Source organism: Lepisma saccharinum, chromosome 23 (genome assembly GCF_977018435.1).
Source record: "Lepisma saccharinum chromosome 23, izLepSacc3.1, whole genome shotgun sequence".
NCBI classification, from domain to species: domain Eukaryota; kingdom Metazoa; phylum Arthropoda; class Insecta; order Zygentoma; family Lepismatidae; genus Lepisma; species Lepisma saccharinum.
The window spans coordinates 41,961,527-41,988,000 of record NC_139251.1 but is presented as its reverse complement, the minus strand read 5'-3'; the positions used below and the strand labels follow the sequence as shown (position 1 = coordinate 41,988,000).

The following is a 26,474-nucleotide window of genomic DNA, read 5'->3' as shown; positions in this document are numbered from 1 at the left end:
CCTGTTCGTTTTAGTTCTGGATGAGGTTATGGAAGCAGCAAGAAGAAATAGGAAAAGAGGAATTCAATGGGATATCAGAGGAAGTTTGGAAGATTTTAGAGTTTGCAGATAACTACAGGGCCTAAACAAGGTAGCAAGAGAAGTGGGTCTACATATAAATATAAAGAAAACAAAAGAAATTAGGATCCACAATAAGGTTTATAACTAAGTTGAAAGTTGGAGATTAGGCCATCCAAGAAGTTAAAAAAATCTGTCTATCTAGGTAGTATTATTTTCACGTTAGGTGGATCAGAAGAAGATGTGGATTCCAGAATAATGAAAGCAAGAACATTTTCTCAATGCTCTCATCGATATGGAGATCCAACCAAATAACTATCAAAACAAAAATCATATTATTTAATACAAATTTAAAATCTGTTTTACTCTATGGAGAAGTGGAAGAATAGATGAGGTAAACAGAAGAGGACAAATGGGTGGTGGACTATATCAAAGCATTCGAAGATTAATATGGAACAGGGATGTACCTATGAAATGCAAGAAGGTAATATATGTATAACACATGCTATGTGCCAATAATTACGTACGGAAGTGAGTAGTTAGAGATCGGTTAATTCATTTGAACTCTCCAGCCTAACTATTCCCTATTTTTGTGGGAATAGGAAAAGGTTTATTATCTATTTGCCTTTACTCATCTCACCCAACAGGTCGCTAGATATCGGGGCTTGCCCCGAGTTGATAGCTTCCTGGAGATGAGGCCTGCTCGAAAAAATGTTTGTTATCCAATAATTACGTACGGATCAGAGACTTGGACAATGACAGAGAGAGACAAAAGAAAGATGCAGGCAGTGGAGATGAAATTTTTAAGGAGTATATAGGGGAAGACTAGAAGGGATAGAATAAGGAATGAGAAGATCCGACAGCAGGCCCATAGCCAGGCAGGGCCGAGAGGGGCTCAGCCCACCCTGGCACTGCTGTCAGCTCCCCTTGACATTAGATCATTAGGTAAAACTATTTTTTGTATAATTTGTTTGCAGTGAAAAGTCAGTAGCTATTACATTCATTCATCTTGTTTATGAGCCAAAGTCTAGGTAGAAGATTCTCTAGACTTTAGAAAGCTCTTTTTTAAGGGAACTTCTTTATCTGTACATTCACTACCCCTTCCACATCTACGCCAAAGGTAAACAGCTCCCAAGTTTTGGGAACAAAGGGGAGTTTTATTGCTTGGGTAGGGTGACCAGACATCCTCTTTTATCCAGACATGTCCTCCTTTTTAGATGTCTGTCTGGCGTCCGGGCGGATTTTTTACTCTGTAAATGTCCTCCTTTTTTGTAAAAATGCTTCCACCCACAACGATCAACCAGGTGTTATTTTACACATAAAGCATATCACTTGAGGTGTGATAAGTATTCTAGCAATGCTCATTGGGCACCTGGGAGCTCAACCACCATAATTTTGTCCAAATGAGCCTTCAACGCCCCAGACTGCAGTTCCTTTTTGAGTCATACATATGCAACATAGAAACGCGTAATGAGGCATTTGATTATTAAGTAATATTTACATTTATGAAATACCAAAGTGCCAGCCTCCATGGCAGAGTGGTTAGCACACAGCACTATGATGGAAAAGGTCCCTTGTTTGAATCCCGGAACTGGAAAACAGCAGCGGATCCAGAAGTTACAGTTGGTAGGGGTGAATTTCAGTTGGGTATCTCAACCCACAGAAAATCAATTCCAACCTACAGTTGCACTAGTCTATACAAAGAAGAAGTACTATAAACAGAAACAATATTGTTTTGCAAAAATAGGGATCGACGGCTGGAATAGATTGTTGTTATATGTTGGAAGAAGCACATTTTATATATTTATGGAATTAATGGTAATGGTAAAGGTGCTCCAATTTTTTGCAGTGTCCTCCTTTCTCGCCATGCCCTGTCCTCCTTTTTGAATGCATGTGTCTGGTCACCCTATGCTTGTGGCAGGGGTGGAATGTACTGTAGGCACTTGTTTGATATAAATATCTGTATCATCAAAAGTAGTATGGAGTGTGTAGTAACGGATGATGTCAGCAGAAGCCAATTAACACTTCAAGAGATGTTTTAGAAGATATAGGAAAAACTGTAGTATTTGCATGATATATCTAAATTTTATGTTTTACATTAACTTTATGACCCTTCCCCCACATAATTTACCTTAATTTAATACTGTTAAACTTTCTAAAATGGAGTTTGCCTACAAAGCCCCCCCTTGATAACCCGTGAGCCCCTCCTGGAGATCAATATTCTAGCTACGGGCCTGTTCGACCGACAGTGGGTGTGGTGAAGCTTCAGGACATGATAGATCAGGTACAGATAAGGTGGTTCGGACACATGAAGAGGATGGATGAAGAAAGACTACCAGTAAGAGCTTACAAGGAGTGGGAATAAGGCCAAGGGGGAGACCAAGATGTCTGTGGAAAGAGCAAATATTGGAGAGTGTTAGGAGAAGAGGACAAGAAAGAACACCATGGAAAGAGAGGAGTGGTGGAAGACCAGGAAAAAAATAAAGAGGCTTGACTTCTATGCCGACCCAGCCAGAGGCAGAAACTGCAAATGATGCTGCTGATGTAAAACATGGAAAGAAACTCCAATAAATTAGCTTCAAGTATACAGAAATAGAAGCTTGATATTTATTCTAGGAATTAGACAGCCAAAAGTAATAACCAACCAGGAGTTGTGGAAAATAACAAATCTAAAAGAAGTGCAGAAAGAAATCAGATACAGGAAATGAAAATTAATGACACACCTTGAGACAACAGAAACATAGTAAAAAAAAGGCATTAGATTGGAACCCAGAAGGTGCAAGGAGAAGATACACCTGGAGGAATACAGTACAAATAGAGGTAGACAAAGGAAGAGCTGGGTCGAGATCAAAGATGCCAAAAATCAAAATTTGCTGGCGTGCATTTATAAAGGCCCTATGCATCCAAGACGGGTGAACAGGGCATCAAGTAAGAACAGCATACAGAGTGGGCCATATTCATTATATTTAAAATACTTTAAAAATTTGAGTAATCATACAATCTTGCCATAGAAAATCTAAAATATGATACTTTATTCTCTGAAACTATTATAAATTTATAATGGGCAAATCTGATTGGAACCTCAATAGTAACAAAATAGGCACAAAATAAGTTATAAGTTTTCCAGTTGGGCTTTTGATCAGCTTCAAGGGGAATGCTGGGAATGGTGACATGGATGGATTGGACCTGATGCCAAACAGTGAAATCCATTTATTATGAGAGCATGCTAGAACCCATCCCTCCTTAGTACTTTTCAATGTTCTATTCCTGGAATCATGAATACAAGAATTTCCTGTCACTTTTTCCTTGTATGTTTTCCACCCTACACTGTACTTCTCATGTAATTCTCTGCATTGAAGGACTGTCTTGTTTGAATTGTTGTTTTTAAGTCCACTTTATGCACAAAAAGGCTAATCAGGACTGGAACTAGTGTAATGTGGAATCTGAACCACTGTGCCATGTGCCTCCACTGGGTATCAAACCCAGGACTGCTTGATTACAAGGGAATGACATTACTACTACACCATCGGGGAAGCCCTGAAGGACCATATTGTTTTCACGCTGATTGTGTTGGGAGTTTTGTGGCTGTTGAACTAATATAGAATTAGTGTCTGGACTGATTGATTTGTTTATTTTATTTTGCTTTCCTGCCACTTCATATTTTGGATGCGTGCGACTTACTCACTATCATATGTAAGCATAAGATCAAAATTTGTTATTTACTTACGTACAGTGAGTATATACTTGTCAAATACAACGTTTCGGTGGCAACTGCCCCCTTCTTCAAGTCAAGAAGTCGGCTTTACGGAAATCCACAAAACTTAGTCATTTAGATAGGATATAGGTTTTTATGTGGACAGGTTGAATGCCAGGATAACAAATGACTAAAACAGGACCATTCCCACATTTAAAAATCCCTTAAAACTCTTATAAAACTGTTAAAACCAGTGTTAATATCCGATCACAATTCACATATTGACTGGAGCTGGTATGTACTCAAATGCACAAGGTTGCGAGTGAGTCAATTTTCCTCCTTCCCCTTCCACTATGTCATTTCAAACGAGAAGTTGTGTATGATGCTTGCCTCCCGTTCAATGTCTGGGTTAACCTTGAATCCGATTTCTTTATATTCAAGTTTTTCCCATTTTTTCAACATTCCTAGCCATATTTCATCAATATTCCCATCTTCTCTATTCAGCTTGTTCTCTCTATTTTTACATATAAATGAGGCCTCAAACATTCCTACTTAATTTGTCTTCCTTGTGAAATAACTTCCCATGTGACTATCTAATGTTCCTCTTCCACTACATGCTCAGATAATCCCGTACGGGGGTTTCCATCTTTAATATCCTTATCGTGTTCTTTCCATTAGACCCCCATACTCCTACCAGTTTGCCCTACATATTCCTTCTTACATTGACATTTGATTCTGTATATGCCCTTTTTTCCCCTCTACATTATCACCCTTTCTCATTCCTTCTCTTTTGTAACTCATAAAATGTTTCTCTAAACATTTAGGGGCTTTCATCCCACACTTAATTCTATACGCTTTTGTTACTCCTTCCACTTTTTCCGATACTCCCCTAAAATACGGGATAGCCACATACTTATATTCCCCCAACTTCTCATTTATATTTTCCTCCACTTTCTTCTCTCCCTTGTTTTTACTATCTTTATTATCGTCCTTGGAGCATATCTTTTTTGCCCTACTCAAATTCTTCCACATTTCTTCATTTTTATACCCATTCTTTCTACCAATTCCAAAAATCCATGTTATTTCTTTTTCCAGCATAGTCTTAAGGCTCGAATGAAGACATTTAAGAAGACATTATATTTTGTCCTCATAGTGTGTGCTGATTCCTTATTTATATACTTATCTCCAGCTAAGGGCTTATAGAAGACACCCGTTTTAATTTTCCTACCTGTCGTATTGATCTCCATATCTAAGCAACTAATCCTATTATCTTTCATATCCTCCCTCGTGAACTTAACTCTTGACACTTGTTCTTCTAGGTTCACATACAAATGCATTCAACCTGTCCACGTAAAAACCTATATCCTTTCTAAATGACTATGCTTTGTGGATTTCCGTAAAGCTGACTTCTTGACCTGAAGAAGGGGGCAGTTGCCACCGAAACATTGTCTTTCACAAGTATATACTCACTGTACGTAAGTAAATAACAAATTTTGATCTTATGCTTATATATTTCCTGCCACTTTTGGCTAATTGCGAAGATGAAGATGAATGGTGAAAAGATGAAATTCATGAAATGACAAATACACATGGACAGGTCCTTCAACACAAGCCCTACAGAGGATTATCATAACACAAACCTCTATATACTTTAGTTTTTAGTATGTTGGCCCAACGTAAAAACCACACATTGGAACCACAGCCAAAATTACCATTGCTCAAATGGTATGGCCTTACATTTGGCCAATCATTTTTAGTACGGTTGGCCCAACATGGGCCAACCACTTTTCGTTACTTGGGTTGAGTGCACCATATCCACCTATGCTGCATTATGCATGGAAAGCATCAGGATGTGTGTCGCAGGACAGGCTGCTGTCGTATGTAATATTTTGGAAATAAATTGTTCACTCAGTGCAACGTTTGCAATGTTGCAGACTGTAATGCAAGTGCTGCCATTATCTGCTCTCACAACACTACGCAATACCATGAAGTAGAATGATGTAAATATATGACATTTGTAATTTTCTCTATTCTGCTTCAATTCTCTGTAGATATTTCGTGGCACACAAACACTGTTTGTAATTGCCTTTGTCTACATGTGGTTGTAGGTGTGACCCTTTGATATATTGACCAAGTTCAAGAGGTTCCGGTCAATTGCGAAATGTCACACCCGACACTTGTAACTTTGGTCCCATTATTGTCCTATTTTGCACTTTTCATGGAATGGGAGATTTGGTACCTTTCCTTGTTGAGCAAGATATAGATAGTAAGTCACTTATAGACAGTGGATATAAATGAATGATGGAAGCATTACAAAAAAGTACTAGCAGGAAAAATACTTTTGGAGCGAAAACTGAGTATATAAATGAACAGTGGGGTAACAAATGTAAAAAAAATGTACCAAACATGAGGAAGTATAAATATAAATGTGAAGTATACAGGCCATGTTCACCGAACAACCTTTCTGCTCATTTATGAATTACTTGATGCCTTCTATTATGTTTTTATTTAATTAGCATGCTTTGTATATCATAAATGAGCCTCCCTGATGGAGTAGTGTTAATGCCGTTGCCTTGTAATCAAGGGGTCCCAGATTCGATATCCAGTGGAAACACAGTGGTTTGGATCCCACTCAAAACTGAGGTCTAGTTCTGATTAGCCTATCCTTGCATAAAGTGGACTTACACTCAATAACAATAATGTAAATACAAAGGTAAAATTTCTAATGAAATGTAAAAAAAAAAAAATGGTGGGGGGGGCAATTCAATGAAATGTCAACAAAGCAATGAATTATACATTTTAAGGTGAATATATATCTGTCAATGAATGATGCACTTTCATTACAAGCCAATTCACTATAGATGAAAAATCTATATTACACCATGTCACTTCAATTTCATCAGAAATTATGCCTAATTCCATGCTGTAAACAATGATGCAGGAAACAATCATACGCTGATGCTATATTCAGCATCCTAATACTTTGCTGAGCAAAGTTGAAGTTTGTTGCGACTGCTTATTTACTGCCAAATTGATGAGCAATTGCTTTGATAGTTGACCACTCAGATACTTGGACATATCCCTGGTATCGTTACGTACATTAGTGCCATAATGGAAGATAATATTAAGACAATTGAAAATCTGACATTTCTTACCCGAGGTATAACATATTCTATGTCTGTAACTTGTTCGCGTGCAGCTTTGGGTTCTTTGGTCCTTTGCATGTCACAGAAAGTGATTTGAGTGTCAAGGAATGAAGTAACTATGGCCACTGCTGTGCTGATGCTTGTAGTCATGTGTGCTGAAAATAAAAGAACAACCAGAATATTCTTCAGAGCAAGCAATGTATTACTCATGATTGATTGATTTTGTTTATTTTACTTCGCTTTTCTGCCACTTTTCGCTAATAGCGAAGATGAGGATGAGAGACGATTTGATGAAGGGACACTCTTACGGAATGCCCAGATCGGGAATTGAACCTGGGACCTCTGTCTGTATTATTCATGAGGCAATGCCATATAATAGATTGTCTACTACTTTGCATAAACATCATTATTACTGATTTTTCCAGACCAAGAACATAATTAGTGTACATGAACAAGGTCACTACATTTTAGCTAAACACTTACACTTAGAATCCTACATAACCGAGTTTTAGAATCTTAACCTCACAGGTAAAGATAATAGTGTGAATACTGTTTGGTATGGGGAGGGAAATATTAGGAGTGCGTTTCAATGTAATGTTTGAAATGTATTGACTAATGATTAACAAAGAATTTTTTTTTTAAATTCTAACAATTATAATGCATACAACTTTTATGATACATAATTGCAGTAACTTTTAGTGATATTATTCCAGATAACTATCTACCACAATCCCTTAAAAATTACAACCAGAAAGTACTAAAACCAACAACTACTTGTTGTACTAGGTTCTTAAATAAGTGTGTTCAAAACATGACCTCTTTTTCTTAGAGTACTTAACATACAAATTTACTCTAACTACCTGGGACGTCGGAACCGGGGGGGATGCCCCACTCATCATCGAGAGGGGTAATATGGTCTTTTTGCCCCCCCCCCCCCAGTCTCGTCAAAAAAAATTGTACTATTTTTTCTGCTCATTTTTGGTACTGAAAAAAAAATTCAGAAAATATTTTTGCATTCGTCACATGAACATGGACTGAAGTTTCCGCAAGAACAAGAAAAGAAGTACTTGACTGACAGATTGCTAAGCAGATTTGGAATGCCAGTTTCGTCTTTTCAAAGCGTGCAAACGTGAATTGTCCCTCCTAGGAATTCCCTCTTCCAGTTCCAGCAGGTTTTCCACAGATGCCCTCGCTCGTAACAATGCTCCAGGAAGGAGGAAGAGGTCTGTGAACTCAGATAGGAACGGCCCGAAGTTCCGAAATAGATCCAAGCCAACATACGAGAAACAGGTGTTGTGGAGGAACCAAATACCCTATGAAGAATGCCTGGTCTCACTCTCTCTGTATTCATCCTGCTGTTGCATGTCCACAACACTCTTGTCCGGAAAGCTTTGTCCAGAGGGGCGTTTCAGAAGATTATTGCATTTTCCCTCGCTTTGTCTTGAACTTTTCAGTTGAAGTTTGCTGTTGGTCAATAGTCGGTTATAGGGTGCATCGGAAACTTGTGAATAACAATGAGTCCGTCGACCACTGTGTCGTATCATTATTAACATATCAAACGTGCTGAAAATGTGGCTGGAGGAGAAGAGTGAAGGAACAACCAGCACAAAAGAAGTCTTTTTGGAGTTAAGCAGTAGAATAAAATTATTCTTGATCATTTACATCAGATGAAGCTATTGTGGAATGGTAAAGCCGCCAAAATTAAAAGCTTAACAACAAAGTGTTTTATTTCCAATGAAGCATATACATGATTCCTTCGCTTCATTCATGACTACCATCATCATATCCTTTAGCCATTGCACAAAAATCTGTTAGATGTTCAACGGTAATTGCCTCTGAACGTATAATTTTAAAACTGGACGTAAATATTGATTGCACAGTAACACATCGCACCACATTTCATCTCACGCTGGCTTTTCTTGGGGGGATGGAGGCTCGGAGGCAGAGCCGACCCGGGGAGGGGCAACTTGGGCACTCTCTCCTAAGGCCCAGCACTTCAGGGTGCACCATGCCAGATAAAAATAATTGATTGTGCACAGTTTATTGTGGGTTTATTTGGTGGTTCCAAAGAAGCAACTAATCAGACTTTTCATAACTACATTGATTCTTTTGACATACTTAAAAATATCACAAATTATAGAAATCACATTTTAAGCAAGTACTAAATAAAATTAGTGTTCAAACATTTCAATCAAAAATAGCTCATATGCACTATTAATTTAATTATAAAATCAGGATGTGGTAATATTAATTTACATAAAAGAATGTAAATTCATCACAGCGAGTCAAAATTAAATATAATGAACGTCTAACCATGAAAAGAAACACCAATTTAGAACCTCACATATTTCTTGGTTTGTTCTGCCTTCTTATTGCTCTTTTGTAATAATAGAAAATTGCGATTGTATGTAACACTATACTTCAGACTAAGGAACAAAAATCTTCGATTTTTCAGACTTCTGAAAATATTTTGGTTACAGGCCCCGAGTATATTGTATGGCCCCCACCTAGGGCCAGCCAGGGGGGTGGGGGTAATATTTTCTTTGCCTGCCTTTCCAAGAATCATTTCGCTATTTTAAATTCTGAAAACAAAAATTGTTCTAAGAAGCATTAAGAATATTTTGAATGGCATGTGACAACGATTCAGAGAATAACTTCACATTACAAAAACTAGCTGTTCACCTATAATAGCATAGTGGCTAATGCAGTCGTCTTATCATTAAAGGGACAGGGTTCGATTCCTAGGGAGAGGGGACAATTTCAGTGCATCAGAACTATGTATCCCACTCGAAATAGCATATAAAGTTGATTATAATTGACAATCGTAAATGTATCCCTAACGTCACATATTTATAAAGTTATATTAAACACAACAATGATTGGAAAGCAGTAACTCTGAGTGAGGAGGTGATAGGAGACGAGCAAGACTATTTTGAGGGTGGAGATTCCAATTTTACGTAGCCCATATTCATACATATAATATGCAAATTTCTCTTTTACAGACAAAAGTTCACTACCAGGTTATTTGCTATTGGAGTTTTCACTATCTATTAATTATTAAAGGTACAACCTCAGCACTAACCGTATGGGAATGAGAACTGTAGAAAAAGTGATAGGATGGCTGGTTACTAGGTTTGAATCTGCGACCAAGATTTTTTGTTCCCCGTTGCACATATACTAGTGTTACAACATGAAATGTTTACAAGATACACTATCCCTTGCATTGTTTTAATTAATTAGTTCATGGCCACCCAAATTACTGCCTGCATTCCACATCTGGTTCGTCTTTGTTCATAATAAAAATTAATTAGTACATTATGCAATATATTTAACGTTAAGTATGGTGCAATATCCTGCAATCAATCGCATAAAAAGTATGTGAGTCAGTGGATACGTCTGGATATTTATACTTAGTATGCATGTGTGATCCCCCGAAACATCAGGGGTGAGGGGACACTCAACCCTAATCCCTCACAAGGGCATATCCAGGTTGTGGGTCCAGGGTCCGGACCCCCCAAAATTCCTTAATTTTTTTATGGATTCTGAAAATAACATCCACTAAGGTTTTTTTTTTTTTAAAAAAAAGTTGTTTTGGTACACTAAGTGAAGTTGATGTGTTTTTTAATAATGTATATAAATACATTGCATTATGTACCAGACATTAAAAAGAAACTGTTGCCAATGTGTGAAACTAGATTTCTAGAAAAACATGTTTCACTTCATGTTTTTGTTAAATTTCTTCAATCTTGTCAGTTAAGCAGAGCTGTCCAAGTGAACCATCCCAAGCAAGTGATCTTCTAGTCGAAGTTGAAAAGAGGACTTTCTTAATTGTACTCTTTATCTGAGAAAAGTTTTTCAGTTTTAATGAAAAGTTGTCAAAGCATGCTTCACTTTGCCCCTCCCCTCCATGCGGGAGTACGATGCACAGGACTCTAGGGTCTGCTTTGCCTTTGGTTCTACTGTACTGTATTATATTCCCATCGGGGCTCTGGCGCATGGACCCGCAGCAAGCATAATCCTTTGTGAGATTATGTGTTGTTCTTATGACTGCCGAGTGTCTCCTTAGCTTCAGCTTTAAGCAATGGTATGCAGATTCTAAGAAAGTTTTATCGGTCTTAGTCTTGGTGGGGAGCTCACTTCCGATGAACTTGTTGAAATCAGAAATCAATAAATCAATATTTTATAAGGACCCCGCAAACCCGCGATGCAAGGGCTTCTCAACAGGTTGGTTTCTATTCTCAGTCATTACGTTCTTCTAACTTTGTTCTAGTCATTGGTAATTTTCTATATTTAAATGATATGATTAAAAAAAAGTCTTGAACAATTAAGAACTTTGATATATTAAGGAGCACTTCTTCTAGATCGTGACGTGGCCTCAATGAAGCTGGTATTGCCCCAATGTATACATACCATCACAGTTTAGCTAACAGTAATAATAAATGGAATTAAATACGTCAACAGAGCATCGATTGGCTGGTTATGTATTTAGCACCGCTTGTTTGTGCAATTATATTACCTAAAGCGGACAGGACAATGGGACCAACATCTCTAATTTAATCTAAAATGTATTTAGAAAAAATGTTAGTGGATTTAAGAACTTTCCTCCCCCCCACTATGAAATAAGTTCCGATGTCCCTGCTACCAGTAATACTCAGTGTATCAAACTGAACAACTGTTTGTCCAAAACAAATTTAAAATTTCTTGACTGACCTATTTATTTGTTTCAAACCCTACTTTTATTGCACTACTACAAAAAAATACTAAATTTTACAGAATCAAGAGTAAATTTTCCTGACATTTCTAAGACTTTTTCAGAAAAAGTAAGTTCCCCGACTATTCCAAGATTTCCAGGTTTTCCAGACTGGTAGACAACCTTATGTAAAGTCTATTTTGAAAGGGATGTCTTGAATCCAACCCCACAAGCTTTTATGTACAGACATGATTTAACAATTGGGTCATTAATGAACATTTAGTAATGTCATATTTAGGGCTGAGCTGATACCACTTTCAACCCATGCAGATTCTTGAAAATTGAAGGTTGTTCAAAATATTGGTTAATATTAGCATGTTAGTATTCTATTCTATTTACATACATCAAATTACCAAGATTTTTGCTTTAAATATTCAAGAATTACGTCAGATGATTAAATTACATTTTAAGTTATTACAGAATTAAGTTTCTTCACACAAGACTGGTGCAAACTAAAAAGAAAGTTCTAATTTTGCATAGTTTCCAGGATAATGAGACTCCGCTAGATTGTTGAGAGGCATTTTTGCAGCGTCTGTGAAAGACCAAAATACTGGAAAAGTATCTGCTGGTATCGGTAAATAAATTCAAACTGATGCATTTATTTAGCATCAATTTTCTGCCACTTTTGAATAATCACAACAATGAGGATGAGTGATGATTAGATGCATTTGATGAAAGGAAACTCACAAATATGTATGCCCAGGCTGAAACTCAAACCTGGGACCTTCAGTGCAGAGATCGAAAGTACACCAACTAACATGCTCAGCCATTGAGCTGGTGAAAACTCCTTAGCAAAAACAGAGTAACTTAAAAGAAGTACATTAAGAGAAGAAATATTTCCAAGGTGAACTTATATCAAGAACAAATTTAAATTATTGATTAAAACTGAAATCAGTTTAAAACATATTGAGAGATGGAACTTTACTAATTTTCTCTTTACATCCCTAAAGTTTACAAATATTACACAACTAAAAATTGAAAACTATTAACTTTAAGGAAATAATAGTTATAATGGCCTTTTGTGTATAATTTTAGTGTAAAATGACCTGAAACTTGAAATTTTCTATTTCTTGTATTCTGTTAAAATATGTACACCTCAGTATTTGGACGATTTTAAAGTAAAACTTGGCATAATTGTGTTATATTACTCAGAAGAGAGGAATGTTTAATAGAAACAATAATGTTATACCTATTTGTTGAAAAAGAAATTCATTAAAAATACTCTTCAAAATATATGTCTGTGATACAAAAACATATAAAATTAATTTATCACATATACAAATGTGCGATTCAAGTTAATCTTTTGAAAGGTATCCTTAGCAATATTTTGCTATTAGAAATCTAGAGAGTTCGGGAAAAAGCACAAATTGAAATTTTCTGTTGCTTAAGAAGTCATAATGAATCAATTAAAGAAAATATTACAAGTACAAATTTATATTGGACATTTATAAAGATTCTTAACAGTGATGATCAAACATGTATATCATGCCTATTAAAAGAATTAACAGAAATAACTGCATGCTGTAAAACTCAATTTTTTTTTACTTAAGTGCCTTTTCCTGGACACCCTAGAACAATGGCATGTCCAAGAAGGGGTTGGGGAGTCATAACCCCCCTTTGGCCAAGTATTCCTAAAACAAAGAACATCAAAGGTAGAACAAGATGGCAAAATGAGATCTGACTAACAAAGAAATAGTACATATCCCCTCCCTTTCGGAAATCCTGGACTGGGATCGCAGCTGCCCTAGAAATATTTTAACCTGCTTGCCCAGGGACGCCTATACCAAAATGAAAAATGCCACAAGAGTAATGCAGATACAGTGCCATAAGCATACATGTCTCTATTTTAATTTTTGTTCTGCTGGTTGTCAATTTTTCGAGGAGAACCTGAAACTGAAGCCCCCCCCCCCAAATCCTACAAATATCTAATTTAAATAGTGTATAATGGTAATTAATTTTACTTACTTAGCAGCATTAAATATCTTGTGTAATAAATTGAAACATACTTAGAAATTAATTTTCAGGATTTCTATCCCCCCTCCCCCCACTTTTTTGCCTTTAGATGGCGGCTGCTCATAAGAGATGAGCCCTTCTTCCCTTGAAATAAAATTCTGACTACGGGCCTGACGACACTGCCTATCAAGATAGAAAACTTTTGAGTGTCTCCATCATGAGAGCCTGGCTTTGCCTAATCCAAAATTACCTTTAAGTTCACAGATTGCACAAATAAAGATGTCGAAACATCATGACTTTGAATATATATATATATATAATAACTATATTAACACATTTTGTACAATCACCATGATAGCATTAATTTAACAGTCATTCTTAGATGTTCAATTTTTATCAAGAACTATTTGAACAAACAAAAGAAAAAAACACAGATCAATGTTGCAAACACCTTAAAAAATTTACTCACTAAATAAGTTCATAAAAATTTTGAATGTTAATTTTTGGACTGTCACAATCAATTGGTGTGGTTTATTGCAAAATGTTTCTACTTTGCTTGGAAAAAAAATATTCAAACCCCAACAATCATTTTGAATAATCCTGTATTAATAATTTCATGTTTGCAGCTAATTACAAATTACAGATCAGCCCAGAGATGATACTGGTTAGTATCATGAGTTTGACCTTAAAACCTATCAATATCTCTTTTAATATATAAAGTGCTCACCATAATATACCAGTAATTTCATACTGTCTTGTCCAATATACTCTCTAATACTGTCAGTGAGGAAAGTTCGCCATTCTCCTACTTCCAAAATTACAATATTGACAATGTTCACAACAAGAACTGACATTGCCAGGTACAGAAGTCCTTCTTGTTTTAATGGAGTTAGTTGTCCAATGCAACTCAGCATTCCACTTGAAACTCCTATGAAAATGTTCTGAAATATAATTTGATCATACATCACTGATAAATTATGCAAGAACAGTAGCAACATTGAACTAAAATGAACACATGCACACATTAGTAATATCAAAAACAATTATTCAAATGTGTTGCAATGACCAGGCACATATCAAGAAATACACTTTGGGGGAGGTCTGGATCAAGTGCCTCAGAAATAATAATAATGTTTAAATTAACGTTAATATAATTAATAGGTGTATACATAATAATTAAGCCAATACCACTTTGAACTGATATCGATACTCTTACCGATTCCCACTGTTATCAATACTTGAAAATTGCAATAAGTATTTTTTAAAAAAAATATTTATCAATATTGGTGTGAAAATATTATTCAATTATATGCAGCAATTTACCAAGAAATTTGCTTTAGAATATTCAAGAATTGCAACAGAATATTAAAACAGATATCATGTAATCAGAAGGTATAATTTTTCATGTAAAATTCGTGCAATATAAAAATAATGTTTAAATTTTGGATAATTTCCAGGATGATTCGACTCCATGCATGTGTTGTGTAGCATTTTTTGTGGATCCAGTGAAAAACCAAAATGCTGCAAAAGTATCTTCTGTATCGAAAGATGAATTCCAAACTGATACTTTCAGATACGGATACCACTGGTATCGCCCGATACATCAGCACCAGTATCAGCTCAGCCCTAATAATAATTTGTAAATTACTTTATATTATATTGTTATCAGTGGCGTGCCCAAGAGGGGGTTGGTGGGGGTTATAACCAACCTTTGGCCCAGTATTCCTAAAAAAAAGGAACGTCAAAGGTAGGAAAAGATGTCAAAATGAGTGTTGACTACCAGAAAAATTCTACATAACCCCTCCCTTTTAAACATCCTGGGCACGGCACTGATTGTTATTATTACACTACTATGTAAAGACTGTGCAAGAATAATATAAGAGCATAGATGAGGATGAGGGATGATGTGATAAAAATTGATGAGGAAACACTCACAAAGAACACCCATGCCATCTATTACACTTGACACTTCTTCAATAATTATTCCACATTGGTTACAAAATTTACACCGACAGGAATGTTGGCATATATCCTATTGTACACCTTGTTTCCCAGGTGTTGCAAGTTTTCACATGACAAGTCGTGTTAGGTTGTTTCAACAAAACTAAGCAGCAGAAATTCAGCTGAAGAATACAGGGAATCTTATCATTGATCTCAACAAGGATAGATGTTATCTAGAAATTATGTGAAATATTAGCGAAGAAGGTTTGAAGTTACCTGCAAAAAAAAAAAAAACTAGCATTGAGAATTTACAGACTAAACTTAATCGGTACTAACTTATGTAATGCATGAAAAACTTACCCATGCACCAGTCCATATGTTGGAGCCCAACTTGAAAATGGGTAGAGAGAAAAGAAAATATATCCCACCCAGAAGCTGCACCAATCCTGACCCAATGTACAAAAGACTCCATGCCATGTGGAATGCTATGCACACTCGCTTCGAAGTGCACATCTGCAGGCCTGAAAGAAGAGATACATTTATTAGCAAACTACATTTAAAAAATAACAAACAGAAAGTGTTATAAATAATCAATAAAATCATAGCTCAAAGTTAAACTGCAAAAATGTATTTTTGAGTTAGGGATGTGAAATTTTTGTTTTAACGATAACACCGAAAAGTTGAGGAAAGCAAAACGAAATGTTAAAAATGTATTTGGATAGGTTATAGAGGTAAGTTTAGGTGTTTCGGAATCACGAAATAACGCGATTTATGCAATTTCAGAATAATACTGAATTATCTACTTTAATGCAAAAATGCCGCGAAATATGCAATATAAGCTGGGGATAAAGTGCTATTAGATCTGTCATTTATAGTCTACCTGGTGAAAGTTTGATTCAAGTGAGATTGTCAACCTTCATTTATTGCAGTTTGGCGCAGATATGACTGATAGTGCTTTCACCTCATCCTGAAACAGAAGTCACTGGGGGGATCCTCCTAGAAGGGAAGTTTCGTAGGAATGGGAAAATTTTCAGGGAAAAGCACCTGTTGTGTTGCAGGGAAGATGTTTAGGGGATGTGTATGTGTATGTATACAAAACCTGTATTTTGAGGTCGCAGAGGGATTTTTTGGTATTGTTATGGAAATGTGATGTGTATGATTGTCTTCAAAGATTTTGGTGATATCATTTAATAAACATTTCATATTTAGTGGCTGATGAGATGAAATAGTTTTCCAAATGGAAGAAATTTGGTCATTTCTAACAAAGGTAAGCCTTAAATTTATTCTTTGAGTCGTTAAAACTAAAATTTGTGTCAATATTTCCAGAACTAAAACAATATGAAAATCTTAAGCATAGAAGGAACAGTAAAAATGCATGTAAAAATAACACAGATTTTAAATTGAACACCGAATTTTGCCCTAAACCGCAAAAAAATTACACCGGATTGCAGTAAAAAAAAAAAAAAAAAACAAGGGGAAAATGAAACTAAAATTTCATATCAATTACAGTGCATGGTGTGTAGTAAAGACCACAAGTCAATGCCATGATTAACAGATGAGATGTAATTGCACAGAAAGGCAGTGCTCAAAGTGAGGGGGGAGAGTGCAGGGGATGGTATTCCTCAGCCAGTAAAATCTTATCAAAGCTGTCTCATTGTCACCATGTTAAACCATAGGAGCATCCCCTCAGCTGGCCCCAACGCTCGACCAAACATCATCCCAGCTAAGAATTTCCACTTGAAGTGCTGATTTCATATGAAAGTGGAGTCAAGTAATGTTCTTGCCGGCCCTTTTTAGTTCTTAACATGCATTGTTCTTCAGAACAATATATCTGCTCAGCTTAATATCAGAAATATACAAAGCAAGTCACAAGAACGATTTGATGTAAAGGTAAGGCAAAGGGTAAAATTCCCCTTGTACACCATGAAGGCACATTTAGGGAATGTAATGGTAGGGTCCCACATATTCTTCATCTCAGAAATTTCGAAGGTGATGTGATCAGCACCATTTGATGTGGGTTTCATTTAGAATGCTCAGCCCACTTTATACCATTAGGATAATCATGGAAAATATAAAAACATGAAAGTATGAAAGAAAAAAGGAATGACCACAATAAGAGAATCCAAATTTGTGTAAATATCTTGTGCAGGAGGATGCCTCTATCAGAAGAATTGAATTCACAAGACATGACAAATGATAACAAATAAAAAAGTAAAAGATAGACCATAAAGCTAAAAAAAAAAGAAGGCAACATAAACGCCATCATACTCTGCTCACTTCACTTGCAGTAACAATGTATCTCCACGTGGAGGGGAAGCTTATGGAAGATAGCAAGCTTGATATAAGCATGATGGAAGTTTGCCCCAATCTTGCAGCTCTCTGGGACAAACTTGCTGCAATTTTGACACCTGGTAGATAGTTGGCTTGATTAAACCATGATGTAAATGCTATAATATGTACTATTAAAGAATATTAACAAGATTGTTCACACTGAAAAGGAAAATGAAGTGAAGCATACAAAAAATCAAATGAACCAAACAATCTGTTGTAATTTTTGACAAGACGAACAAGATGGTTCCAGATATTTATGAACTGGAATGCCGTAGTGGTCCATTTTGAACCATGCCTAGAATGACGTTTTTATGGGAAGGTAGAGGCAAATCCAGAAGTAACAAAACCATAGGTTAGACCTCTTGGAGAAACTTGAGTGTTAGTGTTGTGTAAAGGAGTCATTAGCGAAGTATATTTCACTAAGAACTGGATAATATGCTGGACTTCCATAGCTTCCGTCATCTGGCTTCTTACATTTTCTCTTTCAAGTACTCCTCAATTGCGCTTATGATGCAGGGACTCTGTGTTTTATATATTATGTCGTTCGTAAAGTAAGTTCCACTGATAAATACCGTGGTGCTGCAAGCGGGGAAGTGTGAATGTGCATGCGCCTTGTGTAGCCACAACCTTGATGAAGTGCAGACGTCAGTCTTTGGCAAGTTGGTCAGGAGAGTAGTGCGTTGTTGTTATGTTTCGGACAATCCAAACTCCCGCCACGTGTGAGCTGCGGTCCGTGATCAGTTTTCTGGATGCACATAATGTTCCAGCTGCGGAGATCCACCGTCAGATTTGTGAGGTGTATGGAGAAGGAATAATGAGTGCTTCAATGGTAAGAAGATGGGCGAGACAGTTTCGTGGTGGACTGGTTAGTGTTCATGATGAAGAACGAAGTGGTCGACTGTCTGTTGTGAATCCCAATTTGGTTCGTTTAGTGGAAGAGCAGCAGTGGCGTGGCGTGGATTTTTAAAAGTGTTACCGGTTATTAGTAGGACATTTAAGGGAGACTTGGGCGCCTCCCCACCTCATGCCCCCCCCCCCCCAATGTCTTCCAAGTAGTTCATATAATATTAATCTGGTACGTATGCAATTCAATACTAGATTTTGGTAAAGTTATTAATCAGGAAAAAAAATGTTGACATAAGGACTGAAGTGAAATCGCAAACATTGGTTGTTGACACAATAATACGTAATTTGATACTTACAGAAACATCGAAGGCTACTTATAGAGCAGATCAATCCGACTTTGAAAATAGTTATATGATGCTGGGATCCCGGGTTCGAAACCTAGCTTGGGCATGGGCGTTTGTGATGTCTATTCATCAATTTAATCATATAATCACTCATCCCCATCTTCGCAAATTAGCTAAAAGTGGCACAAGCGAAGCAAAATCAATCAAGTCAAATCAAAAAACTTCTATGATGCTGTCATAAAGAGAAATTTTTCATTTGAATTTGAATTTGAATTTTTGGGTGCGTCATGGTCATGGTCCATGTTGTCCACATCTGAATTCGACACTTTTTTTTCACCCGAAAATAGAGTACATGGCCAACAAAAGAGTTTAGACAACTGCACACATCCACATAACCACGGATAGTAGTTATACCACGAAACATTGAAATGTCGGTCATATCCAGCAGACGACTTGGTTTTTAAATCGTTCAAAATAGGCTTTGGCCTCCCTTTCACCACAATTTCGATTTTTTCTGCAAAATAACGAACCGAAAGATTGCTTCAAAATATCTTCTATCGCACGATTATACGCACTGTCCAGATAGGATGAACCCGCCACCTCGGAACTCGGAGCAAGCTTCATAAATTAATTGACAATGCCCGAAAACAACATAAAGACGAAAGACACCAGTCACAAAACTCCCACTGCACAGTCCCTCCCACAAACCATTGTTTACTTTTGTAACACGTGAAGCACCCTCCTTGCCCCCTCCCCTCTCAGCATCGGCCCTTCCCCAATATTTCCTTCGGAACCTTCAAGAAGTCCAGGTCTACTAATGTTGCCATCTTAGTTCTTTTGAAACCAGATTTGCCCAAATCGCGAAACTTTTCGTTTCAAATAAGACGTATGTAGAGTAGATGTAGTCTTCATCTGTTTCCTAACTACTCCCACGTTTCGCTAAATCCACTGAAATCTCATTTCTGACACCACTACTATTTCGTATATTTTACGTCCTTTGCTACCTTTAAGGCTTTCGCTTTATAGGATAATCGTGACGATGACGATGCATGGTGAATTATTGAAATAAAATTATTATTTCTTTGTGTATGTAATTATTAATTTTTATAATTATGTAAGTAAAATAATAACAACGAACATTGAAATAACCATTTCTTGCTGAGGATTCGAACCTGCGACACCTGACACTTCAGAGCGTGCTAAGATAACAATCGGGAAATTATGCTTGTAAGTATTGTTTTCACCCAAAAACAGATCTACCACCTCAAAAACATTGCTTCAATCCGAAATTATTGCATTCCTGCGACAACGTATGTCAATCTCAATCAGTATCATCAACAATTATCACAAATTCCTGTAACCGAAATAATATTATATGTGTGAAATATAGAATTTTAGGTTGACATTTTTAGAAGGACAGCGGACCCCTTGACCATACCCATCCCTCTCCTCTCCTTCTTGCCCATGATGTCGAAGGACAAAGAGGACTTTCATAATCGCTGATATTTAGTGTAAATACAAAATATCACTTGGTAGTTTGCTTTTGCCCCAGTGTGATTTGATTTTTTAAAATTTTGATTTGGCGATTTAAGTCCACTTCATGAACAGTAATGCTAATCGCGACAATTTAAAGTTGGATCCGAACCACTTGTGCCTCCACCGGGTATCGAACCCGGAATCCCTTGATTATAAGGCGGCGACGCTACCACTGCGCCATCGTTCCCCAGTGTGACTGGACACCTTCAGAGTAAGATAGACCCGATTAGGCGACTTAGCTCTTTTCTGTCAATTGAATATGGCAACACTGGTATGTTTCCGGTAACGATCACCGGCAACTGCGCCGGCTAAACAGGAATGCCAAAAACCCGCCTCTTCCTCCCGCGGTCAGTCTTTGCCACAACGCGAAGTCTTCCCAAGAGTCTTCCTTGCGTGGGCTCAGGGCCCTTTCCTCATGTTGCCTGTGGAGGGTACCGGATCAGTCCTCCTCTTCGCTTTTGCCGGTGTCAGAAAAAATGTCAGTCTGCAATGTTTACTTTACGACAATATTACCAGTTTATGTACGTAATAATATTTTAAGACGGGTTCTTCAATTCTTTATATTTTGGTGTTACCTGCGGTAACAGCGGCTACATGCACGCCACGCCTCTGAAGAGCAGATTAGGGAGAACAGACGATTCACTTTGTCTGAGCTGTCATTAGAGTTTCCAAAAATCTCCAGAACTGTGCTGTATGAGATTGTAACAGTGAATTTGAAATTTCGCAAATTGTGTAACCGTTGGGTCGGACTGTCATTCTCCTCCACAACAATGCTCGTCCCCATGTGGCAAATGCAACTCAGGAACTCCTGACGACCTTCCATTGGGGGAAAAAAAACTACCACACCCCCGTTACAGTCCTGATCTTGCCCCATCTGATTTTAATTTGTTCCTTCACCTTAAGACATTCCTTGCTGGAAAACATTGCGGTACTGATGAAGAACTGAAACGTGCAGTTTCCCAATGGTTCTCCATTCAGGCGGAAACGTTCTATGATAGGGGTATAATGAACTTGGTATCTCGCTGTGATGCGTGCTTGAATTCTTATGGCGATTATGTGTGAATGTTGTACCATGTATATATTCTCACTCCTATAAAGGTCATGATATTACTATTTATATTTTTAATTTTATTGCATGATGGAACTTACTTTCCGAACGACCTAATATATTGACCACCAACAACTTGTGAAGCCGTGAACAATGATGAATTGACATTTAGATTTATTTTCCATTCACTTATCATTATACAGCCAACAAGTTGCAACACAAAGTGTCATGATAGCATAATTAATAGCCTGCTAGACAACAGTGGTGAAGTATGTCAAGTCTTAGCTCATCTCATGGGAAGACCTGGACACATAATTATGTGGATGCCTGGGGATAACATTGTGAGGCACTCCTATATACAATTTCAGTCATAAAAGAGTTATGTCAGATGGTTGATTATTTTATGACATTTTTATCACATTCAAATATCTAGCTTCTTTTTTTAAAAATTGTGGTTCTTTTCAAAACACTTCTCAGTTAAGGCCCCAAGGTATTCATGGGCGGATTGAGAGCAAGGTGGCTGGGACAATCTCTTAACCCTGTAGCATATGAAACTAACAAGTCTGAGATTTGTTTGAGTCCACTTTATGTACAGACGGACTGTGTGTGTTTACAGTTCAAAGTGAGACATGTCTCCACCAGGTATTGAACACAAGTTTTCCAGCTAGGAAACATTATGCAAAGCATTCCCCCAGCTGTCCCATTGTGCCCATCTTAAAACTATAAGCCCCACCCACCTCAACTAGTCCAAAGGCTCAAACAAACATCTCTCCAACTAACAATTTCCACTCCAAGCATGTTAATCCTTCCCTTTCGATATCTAAAATTAAGGGGTCACATCCTTACACGACTCATAAAACTAGCAACTTTAATGAACCTTCGGGGCGACAGCTGAAGTTAACGTCATCTATCCCAACAAGAGGTCGTTAATTCGCCAATGTGTTAATTGAAATATCACAGAATCAGGAGCAATTACGCAGTAAAAACAAGTAAGAAAAGACGCAGCAAATAAAGAATATCATAAACGTCTACAGTCATCTTGTTAATTCTGCCAAGATGAAAGAGGACCTGCTTCAATGGAGCCATAAACAGCCTATCCACATAGGCGTGCGCAGACCCTCTGATTGGGGGGGGGGCAAAATCCTTGATGAAAGTTCAATCGGAGAAAGAAAACAGAGTTTTATTGTATTGATGGGTACGAAACAGGACAGGGCCGTATGTAGTGTGTGTCACCAACACATCACTTCGGATTTGAAGCAGACGCATGACCGCCGAAAATCATATTACAATAAATCAATCTTTCGTGCAACTAATGTTCTTTCCCAACTTTCATTTCTCTGTGCTTCAGAGACTAATTTACACAAACACGGTTTCGTACAACATATTCAAAACAACTACACGTAATTTATTCATTTCCAACAGTGGTGGTCACAAAGGCGAGAAGGTCTACCCCTCAATTTTTGCCTCTTAATGAAAGCTAAGCTTCGTCTACCAAGAAAAAGTAAACTGTCCTTGCCGCCCCACGTTTTGGCACCCAATTGTCACTACTGATTTGAAATGAATGGGCATTTTTTTCTGCAAACACATTGAGGTAACACAACTAACGAATAAAGTGTGTTGGATTATATTAACAATAAGAAATATGTCAGAGAACAAAGTTGGATAGTTGAATTACGAGGGTCGCTATTTATATTTTGAGCCTAACAATGAAAAAACAGGAATTTGGCATTGAAAACTGCTTTATTGTTTTTCGAAGTATTCTCCTTTATGGTCAATACACTTTTGCATTCGTTCGAACCATTTGTCAAAGCAGTTTTTCCAATCTTCTTGAGACACCTCCATAATATGGTTTTTGAACGCATCAACGGCGTCTTCCGCCGACGAAAATCGTTGTCCACGCAATTTATTCTTGACATTCGGGAACAAGAAGAAGTCATTGGGTGCCAAATCAGGACTGTACGGCGGATGACCCATCAATTCGATTTTTTGACTGTTCATAAAGTCGGTTGTTAGACGAGATGTGTGACAGCTGGCATTGTCTTGATGAAGAATGATCCGACGGCGTTTGTTTGTTTTCCGTATTTGACCGAAGACCTCTGGCAAACAAATTGTTGTGTACCATTCAGAGTTGACCGTTCTACGTTCCTCTAAAGGCACAGTTGCCACATTACCAGTTTTCCCGGAAAAACAGGCGACCATTTGTTTCGATGTGCTTCGAGCGCGAACAACTTTTGTTGGATTGGGTTCATCTTGAAACACCCATACAGTCGACTGCTGTTTACGTTCCGGCTCATATGCATATACCCATGATTCGTCACCTGTTACAATCTTATATACGTCTTTTGAAGCACCACGATTGTATTTATTGAGCATTTGTTTGCACCAATTGACGCGAGCGTCTTTTTGAGTTTTTGTCAAATTGTGTGGGATCCAACGAGAACATACCTTTCTCACAGCTATAGTGGAACCACAAGGAAAGAAACCTGCGCAGACCCCATCGCGCTGGCGGGTGAGGGAAAAAGACGGGAGGAAGGAGCCTTCAGAGCGGCCAACGTCAGTGTTGCCAGACCTATTGATTTCTCGGTAGGATTCCATAATAAACTATTGCTATGGCACCTCCGACGGCCTGCTCAAAAACAAGTTTCCTGGTCACCTTACTTGAACTTGGAGGGGAGAGTGGAACTCCACTCAGCCATGAAAAGTGCTGTTTGAACTGTGAAATTATGCCACACGATGTGCTAGGACATTATTATTATTTTATTACTATTACTACATTACCATGGGCGTCCGGAAGGGGGGAGCGTGCCCCCCCTGGAAAATGAAAGTCAACCAAAATTATATATATTTCACATATAATTTCATTTCAGCTGCAATAATGTGTGTTAATTATTGCATGAATATGATACATTGAAATTTAAGCAATGGTTTTTGAGGGAACAACACTATTATTGGAGAAAATGTGTCTTCTTTGGCCCCCTGGAAAAAAAATACCTTCCTTGCCCCTGCCTGGAAAAAATCCTGCGGACGTCCATGTACATTACTATTTTTAGATGGTTGTATTTTATCCCACCCGAAAATTGAGTTGATTTCAGTTACAGTAATTTACATCCATTATTATAATAGGGATGTAGGAACGTGATAATTTCGAACTCAAGTGGCGTTTTTTGAGAGGGCAACATTATACGGGGTAATATGCCTCGTTTACCCGCCTGATAAAAATACATTGTTTCTCCCTCGCTGGAAAAAATCTGCAGACATCCTCTTGCCCCCCAGTGCGCACGCCTATGCCGCCCCCGAGAAGGTCGTTCATCCGCTACTATTAGATCATCGGATTTTGTAGCATAACTTCTGGTTTCCCAAAGAACAATCTCCCGATTTTTTCAAGTCTGACCTGCCAACACTGCCCCGAGCACCGATAACGGCAGGGAAGATGCGCGAACGCTTTTGAGGGAAGGTTTTTTTCCTTGTGGTCTAGCTATAAATGATCATGTAATATTTTATATATGCTGGTGGAACTAATGCCTATGGTTGCCTCAATCTCACAGTATGTCACATGACGATCTTGCAGTATTAGGTTTTGCACAGCATCAATGTTTTCTTGAACAACAACTGATTTTGGACGACCTTCGCGAATCTCGTCGGTGAGCGAATGGCGGCCACGATTAAATTCGTTATACCAGCGTTTCACAGTGGCAAAGGATGGGGCTTCATCGCCAAATGTGGAAGTAAGTTGATCGATGCACTCGTCTTGATGATCCACGTCGAAAATCGTAAAAAATCATAGCACGAAAATGTTCACGAGTTAATTCCATTTTATTGTTGTCGCGCAATCTCCAAGGCAACATAAACAACACAAATGAAGCTATTGACAAAACATTTGAAGTACGTTATGGTCAATAATGCCAGACGATTCCGTGCAAACGTCAAATCGCGCCTAACTTCAATCAGTGTTGCCAAGGCTCAAAATATAAATAGTGGCCCTCGTACTACATAGGAAATAATGCACCCCCTTCGTAATTGCTTAGTCCGTTTCGCTCTAATTCTTTTCGCGTTTATTCCCTTCGCGTTTAATCTTGTGTTACGTTTCGCGCTTAATCTCTTTCGCGGTTATTCCACCAGACCGGCACAAGCGAATGGGGAACATTCTTGTCTGCTGCGACTGCAAGAGGAGTTCGCTAATTGGTTGCGGACTCTAGTCTCGGAATGACTGTACATTTATATAAACACAACGATTTTAACAGGCTATTGTTCCCACTTTTTCAATTCACTGCTATTCGTGTTCACAATACATACCAACCAACCGTTGTATAATTCAATAGGTACTTCTGCAAGATGACAAATTTACATTTAAAATATCACAGTAACAGTAGCGCAACCACAGGGGGGCAGGGGGCATTGCCCCCCCAACCTTGGACGGAAATGAGTTCTAGGGGGGGGGCAAACATTGACGGCCAAGTGTATCTGCAGGGAGCAATTACCGCCCACAACTTCCAATTTTATGCAAATAAAAACACTATTCATAAAATTTTATTGCTCGCTTCGCTCGCAATCCCTTCTTTTCTTTCGCTTATCAAGTTCAGGACCGTAGTTAGGAGGCGGCGGGAGTCGGCCCTGGGCGCCGAACGATCTAAATGAAAATAAGTTGTAAAATTGATTGATTGATTTCTGGTTTTAAGTTGACGTTACGCACAGAAAGGCTAATCGCGACTGGACCTACAGTTTAAAGTGGGATCCGAACCACTGTGCCATGTGCCTCCACCGGGTATCGAACTCGGGACCCCTTGATCACAAGGCGACGATGTTACCACTACACCATCGGGGAGGCACA

At 37.9% G+C, this 26,474-nt stretch overlaps 1 protein-coding gene across 4 annotated transcripts in view; it reads right to left on the bottom strand.

Moving 5' to 3' along the window:
- Positions 1 to 26,474, bottom strand: part of LOC146005307 (uncharacterized) — a 114,265-nt gene that overhangs the window by 13,810 nt on the left and 73,981 nt on the right. For all 4 annotated transcript variants that reach the window (XM_083144439.1, XM_083144443.1, XM_083144441.1 and 1 more), the window contains exons 2-4: positions 15,902 to 16,062; positions 14,328 to 14,541; positions 6,907 to 7,052 (exon numbers count right to left, since the gene is read on the bottom strand). In XM_083144439.1, coding sequence (XP_083000565.1) covers positions 6,907 to 7,052; positions 14,328 to 14,541; positions 15,902 to 16,054 — 513 coding nt within the window. In that variant the 5' untranslated portion in view covers positions 16,055 to 16,062. The remainder of the gene's footprint in view (positions 1 to 6,906; positions 7,053 to 14,327; positions 14,542 to 15,901; positions 16,063 to 26,474) is intronic.